General features: G+C 51.7%; 3 protein-coding genes and 1 pseudogene across 3 annotated transcripts in view; 3 read left to right on the top strand and 1 right to left on the bottom strand.

Annotated features, from left to right (window-relative positions):
• Window positions 1–6437, bottom strand: part of SARM1 (sterile alpha and TIR motif containing 1) — an 18960-nt gene extending 12523 nt beyond the window's left edge. The window contains exons 1-3 of the mRNA XM_019646976.1: window positions 6382–6437; window positions 5022–5209; window positions 4193–4835 (exon numbers count right to left, since the gene is read on the bottom strand). Coding sequence (XP_019502521.1) covers window positions 4193–4835; window positions 5022–5209; window positions 6382–6437 — 887 coding nt within the window. The remainder of the gene's footprint in view (window positions 1–4192; window positions 4836–5021; window positions 5210–6381) is intronic.
• Window positions 6340–9283, top strand: VTN (vitronectin). The gene is made up of 8 exons (XM_019647126.1): window positions 6340–6517; window positions 6611–6730; window positions 6808–7113; window positions 7193–7332; window positions 7585–7741; window positions 7904–8056; window positions 8470–8826; window positions 9085–9283. The coding sequence occupies exons 1-8, from the start codon at window positions 6436–6438 to the stop codon at window positions 9195–9197; spliced, it is 1428 nt and encodes a 475-aa protein (XP_019502671.1). The 5' UTR covers window positions 6340–6435; the 3' UTR covers window positions 9198–9283.
• Window positions 9284–9899: 616 nt separating this feature from the next.
• Window positions 9900–11691, top strand: LOC109385102 (serine/threonine-protein kinase Nek1 pseudogene; annotated as a pseudogene).
• Window positions 11692–12435: 744 nt separating this feature from the next.
• On the top strand, window positions 12436–14150 carry SEBOX (SEBOX homeobox). Its single transcript, XM_019647127.1, has 3 exons — window positions 12436–12507; window positions 12666–12826; window positions 13015–14150. Exons 1-3 carry the CDS (start codon window positions 12477–12479, stop codon window positions 13393–13395), a joined length of 573 nt encoding a protein of 190 aa, XP_019502672.1. The 5' UTR covers window positions 12436–12476; the 3' UTR covers window positions 13396–14150.
• Window positions 14151–14730: the final 580 nt, after the last annotated feature.

The following is a 14730-nucleotide window of genomic DNA, read 5'->3' as shown; positions in this document are numbered from 1 at the left end:
AATAAAAAAAATCTTAAAAAAAAGAAGGGGAGACTGCATTTTAGAAACAGATGTACGAAAAGACATGGAGGTGTATGAGAGCTGATGAAGTTGGGGTCCTGCCCTCACCTCAGTCACACTGAAGTGAAGCAACTTCAAGTGGCTGAGGTGGAGTTCAAGGGGAGATTGAGAAAATGAATCCTGGAGGCCTTTTGAGCCACCTCAAGGCATTTGTACTTCATAGCCATAGGGAGTCATTGAAAGACTTCAGGAAGGGGAGTGACCTGGCCACAGATGGGTTTTAGGAAACTCACTCTGGCTGCTGTGGGGAGGACAGCTCCAAGAGAGAAAGCCTAGAAACCAACAGAGCAGGCCGGAAACGTTGCCATGCTCCAGACAGAGGTGAAAGTTTTCTGTCTTCCTGACCTCCACAAATGATGTCTTCCAAAAGTGATGCTACCCCTGAAGACTTAGAGACCCAACCAGTCATGGAGTCCTTACCCAGTAAGCGCCACAATGACCACAGTGCTTATAACTTTGTGTCCACTGCAGGGCCCAGCTGCGCCCAGAACATGGCATAAGGCCAGCAGAGCTTTGCTGAGCTGATGACTGAACTTCCCTGCAGCCGGCACTGCAGTTGTTCCTTTTCCCAATGAGAAAGCCAAAGCTCAGAAAGCTTACATGTCCAGGGTTACACAGCTGGTGAGAGGAGTAGCTGGGATTTGAACTCACATCTGTCTGTCTTCAGAGCCCAAGATCCTTCATCAGTACTTTGTGCTTCCAGAACAATCTGACTATATAAACTCTGTGAATATCAGAACCAGGATGTGCTTAATCAATCATCTAACCCCCCAACACCCTCACTTCCTGAGGACCAGTGAATGGAAAGCCTTGCTCAGGAACATCAGTTCAGAGAGGGGACTTTATTCTAAGTCTCTTGACCCCCCAGCCCTCACCTCTCCCTATGCACCTGGCACCTTTACAGAACTTGAACTGTGTGTTTGTTTTGAGAACTATTCCCGCAGCTCCCAACTTTTCTGCAGCCTGAGAAGCTGTGAATCTGGGTTCAAATGCCAGCTCCAAAGGAGGGGGAAATTGTACATATACATACATATATAAGCAAGTATATACATATACCCACTCTAACAATTAAGTTTGCGAACTTATCCTAGAAAAAGTGGTACATAACTCATTGCTGAATATCACTATGGTCACCTTCAAAGTACTCCCCTTGGGAAGCTATGCACCAACATGAGTGCCTAGTCCACCCTTCAAAGCAATTTTGGAACTCTTTTTCTGGAATGGCCATCAGAGCTGTCATTGTATTACCCTTGATATCCTGAATGCCATCAAAATGTCTTCCTTTCAATATTCCTTTTATCTTTGGGTAAAAAAAGAAGTCATTGGGGGCCAGATCAGGTGAGTAGGGAGGGTGTTCCAATACAGTTATTTGTTGGCTGGCTATAAACTCCATCACAGACAGTGCCGTGTGAACTGGTGCATTGTCGTGATGCAAGAGCTTCTTTGGGACCATTTTTGCACATACCTTTCGCATGCCAAGATTTTCAGTTAGGATTTTCCTAACTGTTTCTCTATCGATGTTTACTTGGTCTGCTATGCTTCTCATAGTCAGCCGACAATTTTGATGCACGATTCAATGAATTTTTGCGATGTTTTTGTCAGTTCTGCTCATTACTGGCCGCCCTGACTTCTTTTCATCAGTGACATCAGTGTTCTCTCCTCTCAGAAAAACGTTTAATCCATGTGTACACTGCCGTTTTCTTCATGGTATTATCCCCATAAACTTGGCCTAACATGTCCCAGAGTTCACTTCTGCTCTTGCCAAGTTTGACAAGAAATGTAATGTTTGTCCGTTGTGCTAATTCAAGCTCAGACAGTCTCGCGACGGCACACAAAAACACGCAACAACAAAAATGAACGCCACTCAGCAAGACCCCGCCACATGTTGACACGAACACAGCTGTGAGACACTGATATACCAAGGTTATATAAAACCTCACCGAGCTATTTGTACAGTGCTGCCAATTATAAGTGCACGGTGTCAAGTTCGCGAACTTAATTGTCAGACCTTGTATATGCAAATACTTTGCATAGACTGTCCTTGGAAGGATGGATAAGAAACTTGTTTCATGGTTTGTTTCCAGCAAGGGGGCTCTAGGTAGAAAGAAGAACTTTTAAGTGTCTGTCTCTGTTGTACCTTTGACTTTTTGAATTTATGGGCAATAGTTTTCTGGGGTTTTTTTAACTGTCTCCTCTACTTATTCACTGTGTATTTTGGGAAAGCCATTTAGCCTCTCTGAGTTAAAACATTTAACCTCATTACATTTCCCCTGATGGGCTGAGCTGTGAATTTAGAGGGCTATCAGTCATATGGGGTCCTCACTGGGTGTTGTGCGACCAATCTCAGACATCCTGTTGGGCTTCTGGTATTTTGGGGTGATGGAAGCTGTCACCTAGGCTCCTGTGCAGTGAGTGTGGCTACACCTTAGGAAGAAGAGAGCTGCAGGAAAGAGAATGGCAAAAGGAATGGGCACACTGATGGAAGAGCCTTCTTTAAGAGGAGGTTGGTTGGTTGGTGGGGGAAGGAAAAGATTTCATAAACACAAATTCTCTGTGAGTCACCCTTCTTTCCCTTTTGGCCTTCTCCCAGCGCAGCCTAGAGAGGTGAAGGGATTCAGCCTTTCTTTGAAAGGATTTTGATCATGACCAGGCCCGCTGTGCTCTGTCCTTGGTGCTTAAGTGATGCCTGAGCCAGTACGTTGTTTCTTAGGACCAGGGACACTGGTTAGTGTGACGCCTCCCTCAGTAATTCTGAACCGCATGAGAATTGTTATTTCCAGCCTTGAAAAATATCAGTGCTATTTGGATCTTGCCGCCCTCTTCTTCCTGGAGCGCTGGCTGCACCTGCTCCCCAGTAGTTCTAGTTCTAGCTGCCCCATCCCACACACCAGGCCTACAGGGGACACTCGCCAACATGGGCCCACACATCCAGTGGGCACCCACTCCATTTGCTAGCCTTCCAAATTTATGGCTCATGCCCATGAGGGCACCTGTTAGATGGGCGATGAATGGTCCGCTGAACAAGCAGAGCCCTAACTTGGTCTCACAATTTAAACTGCTTCACTCATGCACGTTTGAGAGTTGTATCATTTTCACCCTCCACAAAATTATTTTTACTTTTTGAAAATGGCAAGGAAAGCACCCCTAACCTACGACCATCACACTTGTGAAAGCTGCATGAACTGTAAGTGATCCTTTCAAAACCCCTCTAAACCTGAGGGGCCTGAGAATCCAGCGTGAGGCTGGTGTGTGACAGCCTCATTTGTTCTGGCATCAGAGGAGAGAGAAAGTGAGTGCTCATGGGTCTTCATATTCTAGGGGAGACCCCAAGAGAGAGGCAAAAGAGTGATGGCCAGGCCTCAGTTGGACCCCACCTATTTTATCTTGACACTATATGGGGAAGGGGTGAAGAATACGTGCTCTGTCTGTCCTTTGCCTATCTCTGTACCTCACTTTCCTCTCCCCTCACCAATTCATCCCAGCAGAAAACTTTCTGTTCCCCATCAGCATCCGCAGAATGAGATCACGTCTGGCCTGTTTACATGGACCAAAATGAAGAAAGGACGTGGGATTAGGAGCGGCATGAGGAGGGCAAGCAACCCTTAGGTCGGCACTCATTTTAGCCTGGAGAGAGAGGAAAGGGAAGTGTCCCTCCCCCGACCCCCATTTTCTGAGAATTGTGTTCTCTCCCTCTCCCAGTGGGAGAGAGATGGTATAGGAGAGAGAAGGTAGCATACAAAGGCATCCAGGCCTGTGGGAAGGAGGCATGTGGGTTTAGGGGGCCACTGGCAATAGGATCCCATCTCCATCCTCAGAACCAGGGGGAAGAGTCCTGTCCTACTAGGCCATTCATCCTCTCCCGGTCTCATTCCTCACCCACTAGCTCTGCGAGTGAATCCTGGCTTCACCATTAGTTCACTGTGTGATGCTGGGCAAGTCACTAAACTTTCCTAAGCATCAGTTTTCTCCTTTGCAAAGTGGACACGCTGATCTCCACCAGAGGTGTAGTGCAGGGATTTGGTGAAGCGAGGCAGGAAAGACAGTACAAAGGAACACGGGAGACTCAGGCACCCAACAGCCCTTGCTACCCCATAGCACTCGAAGCTCTCCCCCTCCAGCCCAGGACCCTCACCGGTTTTCAGCCACCAGGATCTGCTCCAGCAGGCGTGCGGCCTGCATCCGAGTCTCCAGCTCCGTCTCCTGCAGCAGCCGCAGCAGCACGTCGAGGCCGCCGTCCAGGCGGATGGTGTTGCACAGACGCTGGGCTACCTCGCGGCCCACGGCCGGCAGCAGCCAGGCCTCCCCTACCAGCTGGATGATCTCACCCAGGCAGGTGCCCAAGGCCTGCGGGCTGCAGGCCTGCTTCAGCTCCGACAGCGCCTGCTGCATCTCGGGCAGGGTGCTGTCCAGGGCACCCCGCACCTTGGTGCTCAACCCAGGCGACACCTCGTAGGCCCCGTGGCCGCCCGCGGCACACCATAGGTTATCGCCGCCCTTCATGTCCGGCCCCAGCGCCACTAGCCACTCGGCTCCCGGCCGTGGGCCCGACATGAAGAAGCGGCACAGCTTGTAGGCAAAGAGGAACAGCGTCAGAAACAACGGCGCGGGTCTGCGGAGAACATCCCCGAACGGGGACGGGGACGGGGACGGGGATGGGGATGGGGATGGAGCCGGGCCGAGCGATCGGGACGTTGGGAAAAGGGGGACCCGAGAGGAGACCAGGGGGAAGAAGATGTAGGAGAAAGGAACGGAGATGAGGTTACCAGGCAAGGGCGCTGGTCAGCATTTTGGGGATTGGGGAGAGGGCAGGATCTGGGACCAAGCGGCAGGGGAAAGGAATGCAGGCGCAGGTACAGGCGGTGGACGGAAGGAGGGAGCTGGGAGGCGAAGGATGGACCCAGTCGCCGGAGAGTCTAGGAGGCAGCAACCAGAACAAAGCGCGGCTCCAGGTCCTGCTCGACTCGCAGAGATGCTCTGCAGCAGCCGCGCCCGCCGCTGAGAAGCCGCGGACCCGGAGCCGACGCCCAGCCTCTTATTCTCGCGGGGCTCCTCGCCTGCCGCCTGCGTAGCCCCGCCCCAAAGCCTTCTCCAGCCACGCCCACACCCTGGCCAAGCCTCTTCCTCTAGTCGCTCCTTGCGGTAGTTGCCGCTACAGCCGGTGGAGGGTCAGAGGATTGCCTGGGTTTTCCCCCAGAACACTAGAATGTGAGGGCAACGCCGTTGGGTGTATTCCCTCCCCTCCTCGTAGCTAAAACAATCATAATAACGATTCTCTACAACGCTTGAGGTCCCTTATGCCTGTTTTTCAATGAAGCCGCCAACCTGCCTATGAGGTAGGAATTAGTGTTTCCATTTAACAGCCAAACCAACTGAGGTCCATGGCGAGGAGACTGGTCAAAGTCACACTCCCCTCTGATTACAGAACAGAAAAAGTCAACTGGAAACTCTGAAGATCACTTCCTCCAGGTGGTGAAAGGACTTCAGGAGGTCTGTGGACCTCTGAAAGTACACACACAATCAGGCGTTCTGTGCTAGTGGGCATTTTCTGGGTAGAGGGATCCTACGTCTCATGGGAGTCTAAAAGTGTGGGAAACTAGACCACTCTTTACCAATGGGAAGATGGAGGATGGGGACAAAGAGTGGCCTGCTCAAGAGCAGTGAATTAATGGAACTTAGGAATCAAATCTAGTCTAAAGGGTTAATAGACACCCAATTTACTGTGTTGTGAAGACCAGCTTGGAGAAATCAATGCACCCAAGAGATGAATCCAGAAACAAAACTTTGTTTATGATTAAAAAAAAGATTTCCCCAGGGTGCTTCCCAGCATTCTTCCTACTTTCACTGCCCTAAGTACACAACGGGTGGGTGAACCATTCAGCCAGAGATGTGCCTGATCAAACAGATCATGGATCAATACCATTTATGGAGAATGAAGTTGGGGTTACTCCAGGCACTGGGCATTTTGTCTGCTTTAGATCATATAATCTCCCAGCACCCCATGAAGCAAGCGTTATTAGTCTCACTTCACCAAAAAGAAAACTAAGGCAGGTAATGCGGTTTGCCCAAGGTCACACAGCTAGTAAGTGACAGAGTAGGCCTTCTCTCTGCCCTCCAGACCCACTGTGCTATTCCCCTTGAGATGACCCTGAGCTTGGCAAGGATCCTGTTCGCAGCTCTCCCAGGCCCAGAGTTCCAGGAATGTGACCTTTTGCTACAGCAGCCTCTGGGGTCAGGGCACTGGGGGCTGGGCTGGAGGTTGAACAAACAGAGCATCAGAAAAGGCAACTCCTCTTCTCTGGTTCCCTACCTCCCTGTCCCTACCTCTCCCTCCCTTCCTCAGACATCAGAGAGCACAGAACCCAGTTCGCCAGGCTCATGGCGAGACGCCCTGCCATGTCGCCTCCAAGGCCTCTTCTGATGCTGGCCCTGCTGGCATGGGTTGTTCTGGCTGACCAAGGTGCAGGAGGGTGTTGGCGGCCATTTGGGCCAATGTAGGGTGGGCAAGGGTGGCCTGGGCTTGGCTGTGCCAGCTGACAACCCCTCTCCACAGAATCATGCAAGAACCGCTGCACTGAGGGTTTCAACGCCAACAGGAAGTGTCAGTGTGACGAGCTCTGCTCTTACTACCAGAGCTGCTGCACCGACTACACGACTGAGTGCAAGCCCAAAGGTGCGTTCACAATGGCTGGGGTGGGCCTGGGATCCTCTCTGCAGCTGGAAACTCACCACCACCCACTCTGCCTGCAGTGACTCGTGGGGATGTGTTCACTCTGCCAGAAGACGAATACGGGGCCTTTGACTACCATGAGGGGACCACTGACTATGCACAACTGGAGAGCACCACCCTCAGCTCTGATCTGCAGGCACCATTTGAAAGGGCTACTGAGCAGGCACCTGTTCTGAACCCAGAACAAGGGCAGGGGACCCTAAGCCCTGAGGTGGGGCCTGGGAGCACTGGTCAACAGATCTGGTCAACAGCAGAGGAGCCGTGCAGTGGGAAGCCCTTTGATGCCTTCACTGACCTCAAGAATGGTTCCCTTTTCGCCTTCCGAGGTGACTCCAGGGGCAGGTCCTGGGGCTGGGGTTCTGCCACAGAAGCATCCCGTCCCTCACACGGCCTCCTCCACTCTAGGACAGTACTGCTATGAGCTGGATGAAAAGGCAGTGAGGCCTGGGTACCCCAAGCTCATCCAAGACGTCTGGGGGATCGAGGGTCCCATTGATGCTGCCTTCACCCGCATCAACTGTCAGGGGAAGACCTACCTCTTTAAGGTGCCAGGCACAGGGGCTGTGGGTCAGGGTCAAGAGTATCCAGGCAGGGTTTGAGGGCTGTTGTGCCCGGGACCAGGGTGGGCAAGAAGGCTGTATCTCAGCCTGTGGTCACTAGCTGGAGCTCTGTGAGGACAGGGAAGCCCAAGGTTCTAGGGTGACAAGCCTGGAACTGGGACTGCTGCCTTGGGTGGTGGACTCTGCCTCTGTCCAGTCAGCCACCTCCTCACCCCTCTCCTCCTTCCCTACCCTTAGGGTAGTCAGTACTGGCGCTTTGAGGATGGTGTCCTGGACCCCGATTACCCCCGTAACATCTCTGAAGGCTTCAAGGGCATTCCTGACAACGTGGACGCAGCCTTGGCCCTCCCAGCTCACAGCTACCATGGCCGGGAGCGGGTCTACTTCTTCAAGGGTATTCAGGGGTGGAGGGGAGAATGAGCAGGTGGTGGAGCAGTCAGGTTTTTTCCACACTCCACTGGGGACAGGCCTCAGATGCCGCCCGCCCCCTGCCAGAAGCTCCTAACTTCAACAGCCTCTGGGCTTTCCAGCCTTGCTCATGTCCACCCCTCTCCAGGTAAACAGTACTGGGAATACGAGTTCCAGCAGCAGCCCAGTCAGGAGGAGTGTGAAGGCAGCTCCCAGTCAGCTGTGTTTGAACACTTCGCCTTGCTGCAGCGGCACAGCTGGGGGGACCTCTTTGAGCTTCTGTTCTGGGACAGATCCTCTGGTATGGAGGGATGGCAGTCTTGTTTCCCCCTCAAGAGGGCTGGGATCCCTAGGGCAGGGGGATGGCTGGGCTGGACAGAGGGTTTGCGATGGTAGAGCTATCCATCAAAAGCTGTTTGCTCAGGCCAGACTTTGCTTCTGTTGACTCTTGTGGGGGAGCTTATCGCCACCTGGGTCCCACACCTTGGACTTTGCATAGCACAGCCAAAGGCACAGCCAGCAGGAGGGGCTGTGCTGAGGTAAAGGGGGAGGGGTACGGTGAAGGGAGGCCGGGTGCTGGGCTCTGATGCTAGCTTGCCCTGCGTCCTTAGGCAAGGCACAGCCTGTCCTTGGGCACCTGATGAACTCTGAAGGCCCTGCTGTGGGCAGGGTCCAGGCCCTCGAGACTCCCCATTAACTCCTTCCCCGCCATAGATGGTGCCGGACAGCCCCACTTCATCAGCAAGGACTGGCCTGGTGTGCCTGAGCAAGTGGACGCAGCCATGGCTGGCCGGATCTACATCTCAGGCTACGCTCCCAGTTCCTCCTGGGTCAAGAATGTTAAGTCTAAGCGTCGCAGTCGTAAAGGCTACCGCTCACGCAGTGGGCGTGGGCGTGGGCGTGGCGGTGGCCGCAGCCAGAACCCCCATCGGAAATCCCGTTCACTCTGGCTGTCCTTGTTCTCCAGTGAGGAGAGGGGCTTAGGAGACGACTACTATAATTACCCAGAGACAGACTGGCTTGTGCCTGCCACCTGTGAACCCATCCAGAGCGTCTACTTCTTCTCAGGAGGTGGGAGCCCCTGCCACGCCCCCCCACACGCCCCCCCCCGTAGCTGGGCTAGCTGGGGTCCTCCCTGCTGCCCCTGGTTCCCATGAGCTAAACACAGCCCTTAGACAGTGATTCCAGAAAGCCAGGCAGGCCAGGAGTCCTTGGCTGCATTGAGGTGTTCAGTTACCCTAAAAGGAGAGACCTGGGTCTTCTTTCTCAGGGCAGGCGTGGGCAGGGCCAAGCTGGGTCTCACACACTCTCCCCCAACCTCTCTTCCAGACAAGTACTACCGCGTTAACCTTCGCACACGGCAAGTGGACACTGTGAGCCCTCCCTACCCACGTAATATCGCCCAGTACTGGTTGGGCTGCTCAAACTCTGTCCCCAAGTAGGAGTCTGAGCCCACACAGCTGGGCCCTCTTCTGCTCCCTCCTCCAACCTCCTCCTCCCAGCTCAATAAAGAATCCCTTGGCCCTGAGTTTTAGACTACTGTCCTGACTAGGGTGGACAGGCAGGAGGCAAGGATCTGCCTGAGTAAAGGGCGGGGGTGGGGACCTGGGCTGTCAGGATGGCTCAGGGGAGGGGACAGAGAAGAGCCTCTCTGTGTCTGGCCCATGTTGAGCTCAGGCCCTCTCTGTGAACCATAAAAGCTGCGGGCTGGGGAAGGCCTCATGAGTGCGAGCCCTCCTCCTGAGCTAAGCAGCTCTCAACAACCCACCGGCAGCTAAACAGGAGTTTGAGCCCCTCTGATGATGACAGGAGTTACCAAGCTCTTCCTCCCAGCCCTGGGCTTGCTTTGCCTCTTGGAGTTGACTAGGGTCTTGGAGAATGAAGGGGCAGAGGGGATGGGGCTTTGGTTCAGCTTTTTTGCCCATCCTGAGCCTGAAATGTTGTTAGCTCAGACACTTGAGTCCCTAGGGAAACTGGTCACTGTGCTCCCCCAAACCCACCCCTAGGATGAGCCTTTCTTTGAGGCCTCTGTGTTGGGTCTAGGGTGCAGGTCATTGAAGTGAGGAGAGATAGGGAAGGGCAGGAATTCAAAGGATTAATTCAAATGCACCTACTTCACTTAGTGGCCCAGAAGGCTTCCAAGCATGAGTACACTATAAAAGCAAATGTCTTCCATAAGCAACTTGTCTGTTCCCCTTCCCCCCCGATTCCCCAGGGCTGTTCCCATCCCCCAGTTCCTCAATTAAAAAAAAATCTATCGCAGCATAAATAAGTCTTGGGAGAGCCAAGAAAATGATTTCTGGAAAACGTGATATGCTGAGGTATAAGAAGTTATCTTAACCAAAAGTCAAGCAAAGCAGAGTGTTTTAGGCACAGAATTGCTAGGACCCAAAAGTCAGAGAGCATGTGACGCTAAGGGAACTGGATATAATTCAGCATGGATAACTAAAATTCAGAATTTAAGACAAAGAATGGCAAGCAGAAAGCCTTGGAAGAGAACATACAGTGGGGGAGGTTAATAAATTAGATCCTGGAGGATCTCCAAGAAGAGTTTGGGGGAAAAGCCCTTCTGATTCTGTTCTAAAGATACTTGGAGAAGCTGAGCTACAATTTCAGACAGAACTGTTGGAAAACACAACCATTAGGAGTGATATTTCTCCTGAAGGGGAGAACTACAAACCCTTAATTAGTGGAGAAGAAAAAGTAAAATGTATTTCACTTGAAATGAACCCATCAGCTACTGTTAATTCTTCTGTTGATAGAAATAGTCCAAAGTTTAGTGAGGCATCTCCACAGATGTCATTGAAACCAGAAGGAAATATGGATGAACCTGATGACTTAGAAACAGAAGTTCTACAAGAGTCAAGTGACGCAAACAAAGATGGTAGCTTGCCTTGCACTGTTATGGACGTGTGGGTTAGTGAGATAAAAGAAACTGAGATGGAAGATAGGATCACCCCCATTCAGCAAAATGAAGTTTCTGAAGATGGAATCCCGAGCAAGGTGGGTCAACTTAGTGAAGTTCATATAGAACCTGGAATAGATGGTTCTCAGCACTCTAAATGTGATGTAGATAAATCTATGCATCCAGAACCGTTTTTCCATAAAGTGATTCATTCCAAGCACTTGAATGTACTCTCCCAAATTCAGTCAATTCCGGGTTCACCAGAAGAATCCGTTCCACTTTGATCTCGCTCTGATTCACCACCAAGAAATAAAAGCAAAAATTCCTTGCTGATTGGACTTTCAACTGGTCTATTTGATGCAAACAACCCAAAGATGTTGAGAACATGTTCACTCCCAGATCTCTCAAAACTGTTCAGTACACTGATGGATGTTCCTACTGTAGCAGATGCACGTCAAGACAATCTTGAAATAGATGAAATTGAAGATGAACACGTCAAAGAAGGACCTTCTGATTGTGAAGACATTGTGTTTGAAGAAACTGACACAGATTTACAAGAACTTCAGGCCTCTATGGAGCAGTTACTCAGGGAACCACCTGGGGAAGAATATAGTGAAGAGAAAGAGTCAGTCTTAAAGAACTGTGACATAGAGCAGACTGAAATTGGGACAGATCTGGCAGATGAGGATGATAATCCCAGCAGTGAAAGTGCTCTAAATGAAGAATGGCACTCAGATAACAGTGATGGTGAGATAACCAGTGAATGTGAATATGAAAGTGTCTTTAACCATTTAGAGACACTAAGACTTCACCTGGAGCAGGAAATAGGCTTTGAAAAGTTTTTTGAGGTTTATGGGAAAATAAAGGCTATTCATGAAGATGAAGATGAAAATATTGAGACTTGTTCAACAATAGCTCAGAATATTTTGGGAAATGAACATCAGCATCTTTATGCCAAGAGTCTTCATTTAGTCATGGCAGATGGAGCCTATCAAGAAGATAATGATGAATAATCCTCAGAACATTCTTTAATCCTCAACTGTATGAAAGCATTTAAATTTGGTGCATCAGAATAACAAGCTTCAGTGGGAATGTAGTGATTTTTTAAATAAATGATATATCAGATTTAAAAAAAAAAGCAAACGTCTTACTTAAAACCCCTCATTGTTACCTGTGGAACCTCCTCTGGTTGAAGGACTCTAGGAAGCCCACCCGGGCTCTCGAGGGGCCAGGGAGAAAGGGTTAGATGCAGGTAAGGCTCTAAAGCAGATCTGAAGGAGATCTGGTGGTGACAGCTGCTCCCCAGCCCTGCTGAGGGTGGGGTGGCTCCAGCTCATCTGCTATACTATCATCCTTCTCATCCTTTCCAGCCTCAGCAGCCCAGCCCTCAGTTGTAGGACAAGACTCTCCCCTGAAGGCAGCCAGCACCAGGGTTGGCACCCTGAGAGCACTGGAGAGAGGGATCTCTCTGATTTCCTGGATGGAGTTCTGGGAGGATTTTCACGAAGTACAGGATTTCAAACGCAGACTGCCTGAGTTTGCAGTTCAAGGAGGGGGGCTGGGACCAGCTTCCTTTGTGAGGTCCTGGAGGAGCAGGGGCCTCAAACCTTTTGCTCCACCCATACCCCACCTAGCCCCAACATTGCCCCTGGCCACCCATCTTTCCTCCCACTTCTCTGCCTCACTGGACCTGGACACTAAACCTCTCCCCTCCTGGAGGCGGGGCCAGCTCTGAGCAGGATAAAACCCCAAACGGAGGGGTGTGGCGTGGGCACAGCCTTGGCATGGCCCTCTGGCTCCTCACTCTGCTAGCTCCATGGCTAGCCCTGTGGATGCATCTCCAACAGGTGATCTGGTGGGGGAATGGTGGGCAGAAGAACGTGGGGAAGGTGTGATGGGGGAAATTTGGGCAGGGAATAGGGGCTTCAGAGTATGTTGGGGGCTTTGAGGTTGGGGTAGAGGCTCTTGAAGTGAGTACTAGCTTGACTTCCACCTCGTCCTGCAGGCCATGACGGTGGGTTGGGTCCCCACCGGAGAAAACGGACAACCTTCAGCACAGGGCAGCTGCTGGAGTTGGAGCGGGTGTTTGCAGCACGACCATATCCTGACATTGGCACCCGTGAGCACCTGGCCCGGGTCACCTGCCTTCCTGAGGCAAAGATACAGGCAAGCTGTGACCCCCTCTCAGGGTAGGGGTACTCTCACACAGCCAGCTTCTGGGTCTGATGCACAGCTCCTTCTCTCTGGGTATCTTGCCTCCAGGTTCTGCTTTCCCTGTACTTGGGTGGGGGGGGATGAGGGGCAGGGGGGAAAGGGGTGCTGAAGCAAGAAGAGACTCCTTTTTCCCTCACCAGGTGTGGTTCCAGAACCGGCGGGCCAAGAGAATCAAGAATAGGAAGCCAGGAGGCCCGAGCCCCAGGCCTGAGCTCCCCCAGAGACCCTGTTCTCCTCCACATACCCTCCAGCAACCCCAGGATCCCCAAACACGAGGCCAGCTTCCACACTCTAACAGCACGCCTCAGTGCACCTCAGCGTGTCGACGTGCCTCCTGTCCGGCTCCTGGCTTGGGTCCAGCGCAGGGCCAGGTGGGGCCTAAAGCTATAGCCCCATGGGGAACAGCTGGGGCTTCATGGGTTCACATTTCTTCAGAGAGCTCTACGCCACAGACTTCACTAGGCAGCCTGTCTGACCTGATCTATGTCTCAGCCACTGTCATGGACCTGGACCACTCCTAATCTAGGTCCAGAACTTGCAAGCCCCCTCCCCTGGCTCCTGTTGCCCACTCTGCCCCTTAGGACACATGAGAAGTGAGCCCATGAGAATGGATCCGTGCTCCTTCTTTACACAAGGGCGTTCTTACGGGGAGGAAGTTGAGCTCAGGGATCCCTCCCTGCCACTGTCCTCCAGGCCTATGGAGTGACTAGGACCTGGCACCTGCTTCCCAGCACTCGGAATCTCCTGGGGCACAGGCCCAAAGTCTTGGCAAGAGGGACCTTCAGAGGGATGAGGTGGGGGCTGTTTTCTACCTCTCTTGTCAGGCCTGGTCCCCAATTCTTCTCACCCCAGCGGATGACACGTCCTCCCTCTAAAGCAGACGGGGCAGCCGCCCCTCACTTTCAGGCCAGTACCTAACTAACTGCTAAGTGAGCTAGATCAGTGCTGATCCTAATTCTACACTGCTGGGGACCAACCCTTTTGTAGTTCAGGGCCCCCTCTCCTGACCTCCCATCACTTGGAGAAATTAATCAGAACCATGGATCTGAAGAGGAAGAAATTATTAAAGTAAATCAAGTAGAAATAGGAGCCTGGGGTTTACACTGATTTAATTTTCATAAAGATCAGATCGGCTGCCTCTGATGCGGGGCTGTGGAGACAGCCTGACAGGTTATAGAGGGAGTGGGAGTATGCTCGTGGCAGCACTGGGTTTTGGTATCACCATCATCTGTAATACCAACTAATCTCCAAATAAAACCCAAACTCTGTACCTTAATCTGGATTGTTGTTTGGAGCAAATGAATGGGGATGAGGGCCGTTTACTTTTGAAATTTATCTCCATCACCTAATCCCTAAATGGGCCAAGTTCCAGATTCTGGGTGAGAGGCATTATCCAGGCTTCTGCTGGGATTAGTTAAGAGGGATAATGGCTGACAGACCCCAGGGAGATGGGAACCTTTGGTCTCACTGGTTCCAGGACACTCCAGCTGCCTCCACTTCTGGAGCTGCTCTGCTTCAGAGAGAAAAACATGGAGTTTGCAATCGGATTCAAATCTTGGCTTTGCTATGTAACCTTACAACTCTGAGTCGGTGAGCCTGGAAATGGGGATAATACTTGTCTCCTCTCCGTTTTAGGAATGAGAGCAATAATGTGGGTGAAGGGCTTCACGTGGCGTTGTGACACATTGTAAAAGCTCTCAACACACCATTACTAATTCCTTCTCCCTCTACAGCAGGCCATGAGAAACCGGGAAGTCTCCAAGTTCTTGTTCCTCGGGCCTCCTGCCAAGCACTCCCCTTTCTCCCAGGGAAGCCCTTGACCCAGATTGCACCAGAGAAAGCATATGGTGAGACAG

This window comes from Hipposideros armiger, unplaced genomic scaffold, assembly GCF_001890085.2.
Source record: "Hipposideros armiger isolate ML-2016 unplaced genomic scaffold, ASM189008v1 scaffold_108, whole genome shotgun sequence".
Lineage (NCBI taxonomy): Eukaryota > Metazoa > Chordata > Mammalia > Chiroptera > Hipposideridae > Hipposideros > Hipposideros armiger.
The sequence above is the reverse complement of the archived record's forward strand: the minus strand, read 5'-3'. Positions and strand labels throughout refer to the sequence as shown.